This window comes from Anneissia japonica, unplaced genomic scaffold (genome assembly GCF_011630105.1).
Source record: "Anneissia japonica isolate Jap-2015-1 unplaced genomic scaffold, ASM1163010v1 scaffold750_len1593409_cov174, whole genome shotgun sequence".
Lineage (NCBI taxonomy): Eukaryota > Metazoa > Echinodermata > Crinoidea > Comatulida > Comatulidae > Anneissia > Anneissia japonica.
In genome coordinates, this window is record NW_022756705.1 from 1582233 (window position 1) to 1593965 (window position 11733).

General features: G+C 33.5%; 1 protein-coding gene across 1 annotated transcript in view; it reads right to left on the bottom strand.

Moving 5' to 3' along the window:
• LOC117124398 (cilia- and flagella-associated protein 46-like) overlaps positions 1-11019 on the bottom strand; it is a 13557-nt gene extending 2538 nt beyond the window's left edge. The window contains exons 1-4 of the mRNA XM_033270631.1: positions 10913-11019; positions 10446-10624; positions 9761-9892; positions 9031-9202 (exon numbers count right to left, since the gene is read on the bottom strand). Coding sequence (XP_033126522.1) covers positions 9031-9202; positions 9761-9892; positions 10446-10624; positions 10913-10999 — 570 coding nt within the window. The 5' untranslated portion in view covers positions 11000-11019. The remainder of the gene's footprint in view (positions 1-9030; positions 9203-9760; positions 9893-10445; positions 10625-10912) is intronic.
• Between the last annotated feature and the right edge of the window lie 714 nt (positions 11020-11733).

The window sequence follows — 11733 nt, forward strand, 5'->3', positions numbered from 1 at the left end:
GCCTAATGGGTGTTCCAGATGCTCGTTGTATTTGATTATTGTAAAAAATTCCTATATTGTATTTCTATATTTTATATTTTATATATGAGCATCGAATAAATTCAATTCAATTCAATGCTGCATGGCCAATGAATACAAAGCATTATCATTTCTAATACTTGACAGATTACATTCCAACATCATATTTTATACGAAACACAATACAACCTTGGGCAAGAGCCTAACAACACCCTCAATTGATTTTTTTTTTACCTATTTGTCAATAACATTTTATTTTTATGTTATCTTTGCTTTGGCACAACTATTTTACTAAATGAGAAAAAAGAATCATACTATTTGCCTCCCTCTTCTTAAATCTTTTTTAAAATAATGTGAAAAAAGTTACAATGAACTTATCATTTTAAACATGCACAGGAGGAATCACTTTTATGTGTAAAACTTTTAGCAGGAGCCAAGTACTCTATTAGTAACCCATGCTCTAACAGCAAGACACCTGAAAAGTTAATCCATATATTTAATGACCCACAATGTACCTACAGCAGTGCAGTTATAATCAAAATGTCAATACATCATAACACTACAAATGATAGTCAAATCAATCACCTTGCAGTTGGTTCTTGTTTTTTCATTTACAATATCATAGATATAAAATTGAGAATGCTTACCATTCAATTTGTTTTGAGTACTGTACTGTAAAGTGATAATTAAAAAAAACAAATTTTCCTTTGGCCAAGAGTGCTTAGGGGTTGACTCATCAGGGCTTTGGGGATAAAATCTTTTATACTAAATCACAATGTGTCTTTAATTAGTGCGGAGGTACACCTGTGAATCAGTGGCATATCTAGGGTGGGGTGCATCTTCCCCCCACTTCAATTTTGCATACCCTCCATCAGCACCTCCATATCAATTGAAGACTTTTAGATATGCCACTGCTGTGAGTTACGTCTGTGTGTTACACCTGCGAATTACTCCTGTGAGAACAAACCCTGAGCCGGGTACTCACTACGTCAACAGTCATCTACCGACATCATTCTGTGGAAGATGCAATGCCACGACGCAAATACAACTGATCATTTTTAATGCCATCTATAAAGTCTGCCACTGGCTCACAATAGCACTCATGGGAAGCGGATTTGGATTCATCGGCCGACAGGGATTTAGCCAGAAAAACGAAATAGGCCATCCAAAATGGAAGCCAGTGGACGTGGCACTAAGCCGATGGGCAGGCCATACCTATATTTGGGAATCCCCACCGAAAACGTACATTCAATCAATAAATGTTGTTTGTATCAAACATAAATACTATTTAGCTTTAGTTTAATGTAACATTCAATAGATTTGAAGAATATAGTGAATTTGCTAAAGGTAGACCATGCAAGATTAAGCGAGGCCAAGCTGATTAGGCCAAGCCGTGCAAGCCGACATGGTAAAGTGGCCGTCCTAAATAATTCTAGGCCGTCCGAAGACGGCCGGACGGCTCACTGGCTAAGCCCATGTCGGCCAACAGTCTTACAACCGCCGTGAGATGCAATATATGCCCGGCTTAACATACAGGATTCGAATTTAACTCTATCATGCTAAGGGTAATCTTTTTCAGAATATAGCAAAATAAGCTTTAAAAATAATATTTATGCATTTATTTATAGACCAAATAAAAGCTCTGTGGATTTCAAATATTATTTGTCCTGTATTGTACCAATAAATTTACATACAAAATTAATCAATATTAGATTCCATTTAAACTGTTAAAAATGTTGCATTTATACATTCACCTTTGTATAAATTCTAGTACTTGTATTTCATATAATCTCTGATATAATCAATTGTTAACAAGCAATTAATGGAGATACTGTAAGGTTGATAATAGTTATCAACCCCTCTGGAATAAATGGCATTGCCCATTGTATAATTTGCATACCAGAGAAGTAGGCCTAACAACATTAGAAAAACGATTATGCACCAGGTAAGTATCGTACCAAATTTAGGTGTATTATTTGCTTAAGTGGCTTGTAATTGTTGCACTGTCAAAGTTTATTTACAGTACTTCAGTCTGTATTCATTGAACTCTGATAGTGTTTAGAAAATGCATCAATTCTGGTAACAAAATGAATGTAGCTACTTAGGCCTACAACGATATCATTTACGGATCCCAAGTACTGTAGGAAACAACCGGGTATGACGACTATGCTGTGTTTTCCCATTTAAACATTCCAAACTAGGCTTTGGAAGCCTTTCTAGCTAAAGGGTTGCATATTGTATATGAAGGAAACCAGATATTAACATAAAATTTGGATTGGAATGGTTGATAAAAAGCTGGAAAAATCAGTATGGTGTTTAAGGAACTAGTGAAACAGAATGAGAAATTAAAAGCATAGAAAAGTTAACAGTCTTTGCATTCTGAAGTAAAATATTAAGCATCCATGTTTCAAGTTTATTTTTGTTCCACACATCGATATAATACATTCTTCAAGAAAAATTAAATCAACATGAAAGTCAATAATTTCTTAACACTGTATCATGTAGCATTAATAATAAATATCTAGCATCCAATTTATTGGAAATGAAGAGAAAACAATGGTTTTTCTGTTGTGTGAGGAACACAATATGATCTGAATCATGTGTTTGTATAGCAAATAAAAGGGGATTTCCAGTACATCTTCAACCTCTGTTCTGTACCTGTGGTTGTATGTACCAGATATCAACATTAAAAACCCCTTTGAAATAAATAGTTGCCACCCATTTTTATTTAATTCATTTGATACAAAGAGAAGTAACAGTAACAAGGACAATTATTTACCAGGTAAATATTATCGTAGGCCTATCTTTAGATAATCAATTCTTAATTAATATTTATGCTATTTTAATGTATCATACAGGCATATAATTATGATTCATACATTTTATTCTTGATTTGATTCCATACTTTCACATTTTCCCAACCTAACCAGAACAAAAATTTCATTACAAATTATCAAACAGCGCATTTCGAGCTCCACAGGCACTTGTCGGGGAAATCGTGAGAGCCAGTTACATATTTTTGTTCTGTGCATGCTCTGATGAAGACCACTATAGAGTTATTTTGATAAAGGTTGAAAAAGTATGAAATCATGGATTCTGTTAGAAACAACAAACCAAGAACTAAGCAATCATCATTTTTTTTGTCTTTATCGGTGGTATTGTGAACATTTTTTGCTGTTTATTATTCAGTGTAAATTATGTATAGCTACCACAATTCCTGTTGTGATATTTAAAAACTAAAATAGCATCTTGAATTTTTGTTTTTGTATCAAAAAAACTGACATGACAACCATTTTAATTTTATCTTATCTTTCAATCCTTGAACAAGTTACCCCTATTACCGTAGTTCCTTGGTATTAGCCCACTCGCCCTTGATTACGAAATTGGGCCGGTTTTGTGGTGGGCTATGAGAAATCCTGTTTTCACAACAAAAAAAAAAAAAAAAAAAAATGACGACCTTTTTAAAAATGACATCTTCTATTTTTTGGGCAAGCCAATCAAAAAGTAATAATTTTTTGCATGTCTAAATCAAAAGCATTTTTTTTCCCTAAAAGTATTTCTGAAAGTCAAATACACAAATCATTCAAATCATACCCTGGGCTTTTTCCTAAGGAAAACCCTATGTAAATTTGGCATTGGGAGTAGCTTATATCTGAGGTGGGCTTATACCCAAAACTATGGTGCTGTTATGAAGAAGACAATGACCTTATTGGTCTGCTGCTTACAACCAAACTATTATTAACATAGGGATTTGTAAATCATGCTAACCATGAATCATCGCTATGTGAATGTTTCCTGTTAAAACATATTTTGCAAGTGAACTGCCATTTACTGTATTGAATGATGCTATTTAAGACACTTGTTTAGGGAGTTGAGTTGTTATTATTAGTGAGAAAAAGTCCTGATTCCAGGATTAGAACCCAGAAGAATTGGAATGTAAAATTTTCAACCACTAGTCTACCGTTTCCATAACATGAGAACCAAAATGAAATACATAAACACCAAGCTTGAAAGAGCTTGCTAGCAGAGGCCAACTGTACATGTCTATTGTACAGTGTTTTATTGTAGCCCTATTGTGTGTGTGTGTGTATTTATACTTGCTCTACTATGTAGTACTGTGTGAGTACAGCATGCCAGAAGTCAGTTCCTATGTTTAATTTATTGTAGTATTATTTCTATTGAAATTAAATGGACCATTCCATAAATTGTTTATTAAATAAAAAATATCCTCTGAATATTACACTTGTTATCCTCAGAAATTTGTAATGGAAGAAAAACACAAAAAAATCCTACGAAAGAATCGCCCTCAAATTGAGGATGATTTAGAAGTGGATGACGTATGGTCGTATCTTATCGCAGATGAGGTGTTTGTACCAAACGATTACGATAACATGTTCAAGCAGAAGAGAAAACCGATGGCGACACTGCTGGATAAAATGGAGCAAAAAGGACATACAGCATTTAAGCTTTTTGTGAAAGCTGTGAGTGAGTCTGGCAAGATACACTTGCTTGACTGCTTGAACGATGACAAGCTTTGCCCAAATGGTAATAAAAACTATGACAATTTAAAGAAATAATATTTATCATCACCCATATCATAACAATAACCAGCATCAGCAGCCAAAAAAATTTCTTCAGTTTTCAATTTCTGTAGTATTAAATTTCCTCCTCATGGGAGACCATTACCTATGCAATAAATGAGTTATACATAATAAAAAAATAAAAAAAAAAAAAGGTAAGAAATTAATTAGACAAAACAAGAAAAATAATAATTATTATAATAATAATTCCCTAAATCATGTTAAGTCTCTCCCAAAGCAAGTGTTTATAGCCTATCAATCTTCCTCAGGTACAACTTTAAGTAACTGAGAAAATCAGTTAAAATTCATGTGCGCAAGTTACCTCAGCAACTCCAAACTGACAACATCATTTTCCTAGTGTCACCAACCATGTACAAAAAAACAAATGATGTGAAGCATTACAAAAAAGCCAAGTTGCTTCTGCTGTTTATTGAACTCATTAAAGTTATCCAAATGTTTGATTATGATAATATTGTTTTAACCTTAAACAGAAAATGAAGAAACACAGACACCAAATAAGGAATTGATGACAAACAGTACATCTGAATTGACAATAAAGAAAGGTAAAAATAAGAATACGGTATGTTACAATATGAGATCTTGAGTAGGGCAACCTTTTATTAAACATGATCTTTTGGGCTGCACTGGGAAATACTCAAAGCTATAGAAAGTAAGTCTGGTCTTCAATGTCAATGTCCCCTCACCCTTAATAGAATTTAGATGAGATAGAGAGGCCACTGCCATAAAAGTATTTTTGGCCTGGGGGAGAGGGGTTGCGAAAAAATAAGAATACAAAACTAAATCTCGCAATGCGGAACTAAATCCCCACTCCAACCAAACTAATGCCCTATATCTATTAAAAAAAAAAAAAACACTTTGAAATGTTAAAGCCATGAAAATATGATATAATTAATATAAAAAATTGTCATAGAATATATTATACAGTCGGTCTGACCAGTAAAATTTCAAATTTTTTTTTAACAGAGGTCCAAGACGAACCCGATTTTGTCGTTACTGATCCACCTAGTTCATGCACAGGGGACTGTAATGAAAGAATCAGACAACTATTGAAGAAATGTGAAGATGAAAATGCCATTCTGAAAATGGAAGTGAATATTTGCCACAAAAAAATCAATGACTATGCAATGCAGAATGGCCACCTCATGGAAATGAATACGGCTTTAGAAGCTGCCAGGGTGCAACAAGAAACTGACTACAGAATGACAACATGCCTCCTCCAAGAGAAGATCAGAATGCTTATGGCACAGAATGAGCATTTCTACAGTGGGCAAAACCTCTTGTTTTATCAGAACAGACAGCTCATGTGTGACACAAGCCTGACAAATGAGCTACAACAAACGAGAATGACACGGAAGAGAAGTTTCAACTATGATGCTAATGACTCCAACTGCAATTTAAAAAAGAAGAAGAAGGATATGTAACAAAAAACGAGGGAATACATTTGGGTAGAAAGATTTATGATGGTTAGGGGATTATTTGGGTAGGGATGATTTGGGTAGGAGAGAGTGAAAAATGAGGGTTGGTCATAAAGGGAAATATTATTTGTACAAAATTACTGATATTGGAATGGAGTCAGGTATTCGTTTTTACTTTACAGCTTAAAAAAATCCAAGTAGGCCTATGTTCTTAGTTTCAACGATATGGCTTGTAAGTAGGCACAAGCAACAGGTTTTTTATGTTTCCTTTTTTGCACTGTATGACAGTCCACCTAATGACTTTAGATGAAGGTGTGATTTTATATGATTCGCCAGCTCTTTGCTCATCAACCATAAAAACCAGCTGATAACCGTACTACAATAAAATCTCTCTGTGCCAACCAATTACTTGACAAGGTCAGTGTAATGCTTTTCGCATTTATCTCAATTCTATGTTCTATGTAAAGTTAATGACTTAGATGAGGGTACAACTTTAATGTTTATATCTCAATTCTATATTTTTTTCTTCTTCCTATTAAAGTTAAGCTAATGAATTAAGATGAAGGTACAACTTTGATTGTTTATCTCAATTCTATATTTCCACTTCCTATTAAAGTTAACCTAATGAATTAAGATGAAGGTGCAACTTTAATGTATATCAATAACATATTTTTCTTCCTATGAAAGTTAACCTAATGAATTAAGATGAAGGTGCAACTTTAATGTATACCAATAACATATTTTTCTTCCTATTAAAGTTAACCTAATGAATTAAGATGAAGGTGCAATGTTAATGTATATCAATTACATATTTTTCTTCCTATTAAAGTTAACCTAATGAATTAAGATGAAGGTGTAACTTTAATGTATATCAATTACATATTTTTCTTCCTATGAAAGTTAACCTAATGAATTAAGATGAAGGTTCAACTTTAATGTATCTCAATTCTATATTTCCCCTTCCTGTTAAAGTTAACCTAATGACTTCAGATGAAGGTAAAACTTTAATGTATCGCAATTATATATTTTTCTTCCTATTAAAGTTAACCTAATGATGAAGGTACAACTTCAATTGTTTGTTTCAAGTCATCCTTTTTGGATGCAGATGAATTTCTTCAATGATCTTCCTTTCCTTTATTAAAATTATTAATTTATTTATTTATGCATTCATGTGTTCCATCATCTGTATGTTCATTTGTTTACTTACTTATGCATTCATGCATTACCGCATTGTTATTGTTTAGAAAGTAACAAGTTTAAAAGTAAAATGATAAGCTTACACAAAGTGGTCAGACTGTACTTACTATGCATATTATACTGCAGCAATAGTATTTGGTCTTACAATCTCAGGGATATAAGTTGAAATCCTATCATAATCACATTGTTTGAATGAGAAAATACTTAATACCCTGTCCACACTATCAAATTTTCTTTGACAAAAACCTGCTGTATGCCCATATATGGGCATGATGTGTCATGTGATGTCATCATGACCATGTTAAGGCATGTCACATGTTTTTGTCAAAATAGAATTTGATAGTCTGGACAGGGCTTCACTCTTTTTATACCACGAAAATTAGGTACCTTTTTATGATTTTAAGTGATGTGTATATGTGAACACACAGTATATCGGAGCATGATTATGTGCAGATTACACAAGTTATTCCTTTTGTAATGACTAGGTTTATTTATAATAAGCCACTTTTTGTACATTCCTTGATGTATACATTCCTTCATGCAAACTTCTTGGTAGAATTCCACAAATTAGAAAAGCACTTTGTTATAATGATATTTTACACACAAATATATATATTCTAAATAAAGTGTTCATATTTTATCTGTTATTTTTTATGTGAATTCTATTTTTTATTGCTAATAATCAAATATTATTTCCTCAATCAAAAATTAAGCTGTACACAATTATAATTATTTCAAAAGAAATAGCAACAGATCTGTTTCCGTTAATGTAGAACAGAATAGAAGCAACATCAAAATGTTTTCTGATGTCAGCCTTCTTGAATTTGACCCCCGATTCTAAATTCATAATGAATTCAACCCCTTTTTTCGAAATTCCTGGTAAATTTTGTACCAGATAGTGCCAAATTCACTATCTATGTTATCTCTATAGTACTGGCACAACCGATCTATGTGCTTCAGAAGTAACATAATTATGAGTACAGATAACACAGGTGTCATTTTCCTATGATCCACAAATAAATTTAAAACACCTGCTGTCTGTTCAACAGATTTGATTTGATTTTGATTTAATAAATCAAACAAGTAAAAAAAAAAAGACAAAAAAGACATGAAGAACAAACAAAATTACAACGACCATTAGAAAATATTGGTGAATGGTCCTCTGAACCGCTGCTAAGAGACATATTTCTAGAGGGGTAGTTGATAGTGTATGGTTGTTTCAGACATTAGTTGATGGTGTATGGTTGTTTCAGACATATGTGATGAAACAAGTCATTGCTTTGCCTGTTGGAAGTCTGACAATAGGGAGATTTCGATTTGCACAAGAATTTGACGTTGATTCACTTAAACTTGACCCAACTACCGTCCTCTGCACTACGATGATTTCCAAGAGCAAATTGTGGCCTAGAATCTACTCGACAACACAAATTTAATGTTCTTGCATGCGCAGATGACTTCTTAGTGACATCATTACATTTTACGTCCTACCGTCGTCATGCAATCGAAAGCTCCGTATTACTCTACTTCATCAAAATCTGATCAAACATTATAGACAGACAAAATCAGACAGCGTGGCTATGAATTGCTTCACACAGCTAATCACATCATGAGAATACTGGATGATTACATTCTAAACAAGCATAGAACTGAAAATACAAATACTGTATCCACGAACAACCCCCCACCGTAGTCATCATTCACAACGCTTATCTGCCAAGGAACTACATGACAGAATACAGAAGACTCAATGGTGCATTCGTCGCTCAAATCATGAACAAAAAACTGTGTTATAAACTTACCCCTTTTCCAGCTTGATTGCAGTAGGTGGCAGTGATGCAGTCTAATATTATGTTCAGTGGCTCCATCAAAAGCTGCCTTTCAATAAATTCACAAACCAATGGTAAGCAAGTGTTCCAGTAATATCTTGCTGAACTTATTACCTGCATGTAGTTATCTGCACGTCGTCCGTACCTAAATGAATGGTCATTAGGAGGGTCATTATGTTGACACTAGGAAGAATTAGAATAATGAGGATGATGATGATGATGATGATGATAATGATGATGATGATGATGATGATAATGATGATGATGATGATAATCATGATGATGATGATGATGATGATGATGATGATGATGATGATGATAATGATGATGATGATGATGATGATAATGATGATGATAATGATGATGGTAATGATGATGATGATGATAATCATGATGATGATGATGATGATGATGATGATGATAATGATGACGATGATGATAATGATGATGATAATGATGATGGTAATGATGATGATGATGATGATGATGATAATGATGATGATGAGGATAATGACAATGATGTACACAATGATGGTGTACATGATGATTATGATAATAATATTTTGACAATGATGGTGAGGTGATGATAATATATATTACTACAAGCTCCAAATTTTCCAAATGCATTATCACTGATACTGCATTGTGATCCACTAGATTCAATGCAATATCATAGATGACAACATTCCGATAAGTAACTCACCTAGTCGCATTAAGAAATGCTTCCAGGGCAGACCTTCGTATGACATTCTTCCCGTGCATATTGTTGATAAGACTCTTGCCAAGGACGCAGCTCGCAAAGCTCAGCATTTCTTGCCAAACTGTGTACTTGTGCCTGTAAAGTAAATGCGAAACAATTCTAACAGCGCACATTACAGTAAATTTTCTCTATGCGCTGAATTCAAATTCAAATTCATTTATTCACGTGTAATAATAATTCATGTAAAAATACAACACGAGTACTGGAAACTAAGGAAGCAAAAGCTTGAAAAAAGGTTTTACTTAGTAAACAAATAAAATAATTAAATAATGAAAACAATAAAAGAGAAATTACAAAACAAATCAATAAAAACATTACAGTAATTCAAAATGATGATCATAATAGTGAAATTAAATTAAAGATCTATGCATTGTGTTTATAAATGTTTCTGTTGTGAAAAAAACACAACTCAACATAACTTATCCTATTCACATTTAACCTTGTTTAAAATTTTAATAATGAATTATAATCATAAAATATGAGATAATTCCAAAATGTAACAATAGCTTAGGTATGGTATTTGTAGGTTTTTAATTGCGCTTTGTTGTTATAATATGTGAATTTGATTTTGCAAAAAAAAATGATTGATTAATAATTATAATCACAAACTCAATTTTTGAGTACATACTTATCTAACTTCTTGACTTTGCTAGCATACATATTATCATCAAATCTAAGCGCCATGCTAGTAGATTTTAAGACGAGTTGATGATTGCAGGTCTTGTACGCCATTTCTGAGAGACGAACCCAAACTTGTAACTCAACCAATGGCTCAGACCATTTACACTGTTCTACCAGATTAGCAAGCTATTTAGAAATTTCAAAGAGACAGATAAAAATCATATCATTTTTATAGAAACAAAAAAATTCTAATTACAACAAAAATATATATTGAAGCTTATTATTAGTGGTTTTACATATTTACCTGTATAAACTGATAATTACCTGTGCTACTTATCTATGACACCCCTACAAAAATAATAGAACAATCTGTTGTTCCAATGCCCACAATAACCTTATCCCTGCAAACAGTGTCCTGGAATGAACAAGTTCTATTATATTGAGGAGTGCTTTATAACAATTCCTATTACTTACCTCAGTAAGTGAGGGTTGTTCTTTGAATTCCAGAATGCCATTACTGCTCAAAGAATGCATTTCCAGAGCAACAAGGCATCTTGTCATTGGTCGCTGTCCATTGTTATTGCCCTATTGTGAATCAACATTCAAACAACATTCTTATAATATGTTTACAGTATGCTTTACAGAGAAATAATAATAATAATACTCAAACATTTGTAAGGCGCCAATTCCAAGAATGATCAAAGGCGCGAGCGTTATTACCCCTGGTCACTGGATAACATACAATGGCAAACAGGCACAAAGTGCAACTTCCTCTACTCCCTGGGGAGTGTCCCTAGTCGTTCGCTACTTCTTTAGGATGCTGCATGTATGAGTGATCTGTTTTGTCTAGAAGCAGGTGCAGGTATGTATCGTCGCTCACATCACGAACTAACACAATTAAATTCAATTCTGTTAGTTCGTAAAATCAAAAAAGCGCATCAAAATACGCGTTGTTGTTGTTAAGGACTTTTTGTGTGGTAAAGAATACAAAATTGCTTGACAACCAATACGCGCTTGTTTTGACGCGCTACTGTGATTTCACGAACTAACACAATCTACTTTGATTGTGTTAGTTCGTGATGTGAGCGACGGTATGTGTGTGGGTATGTGGGTAGATGTGTAGCAAAGTGTGTGGATGCATGCTGGTCTGTGAATGCATGTGTGGTAAAGTAAGCTTTAAAGAAAATATTGAGATGCATGTATGAGTGGTCGGTCTGTGGATGCAGGTGTGGTTTGTGATGTGTTTTGGTGTGTGAAAGATGTGGGTCTGTAAATGCATGCGTGGATCTAAAGAA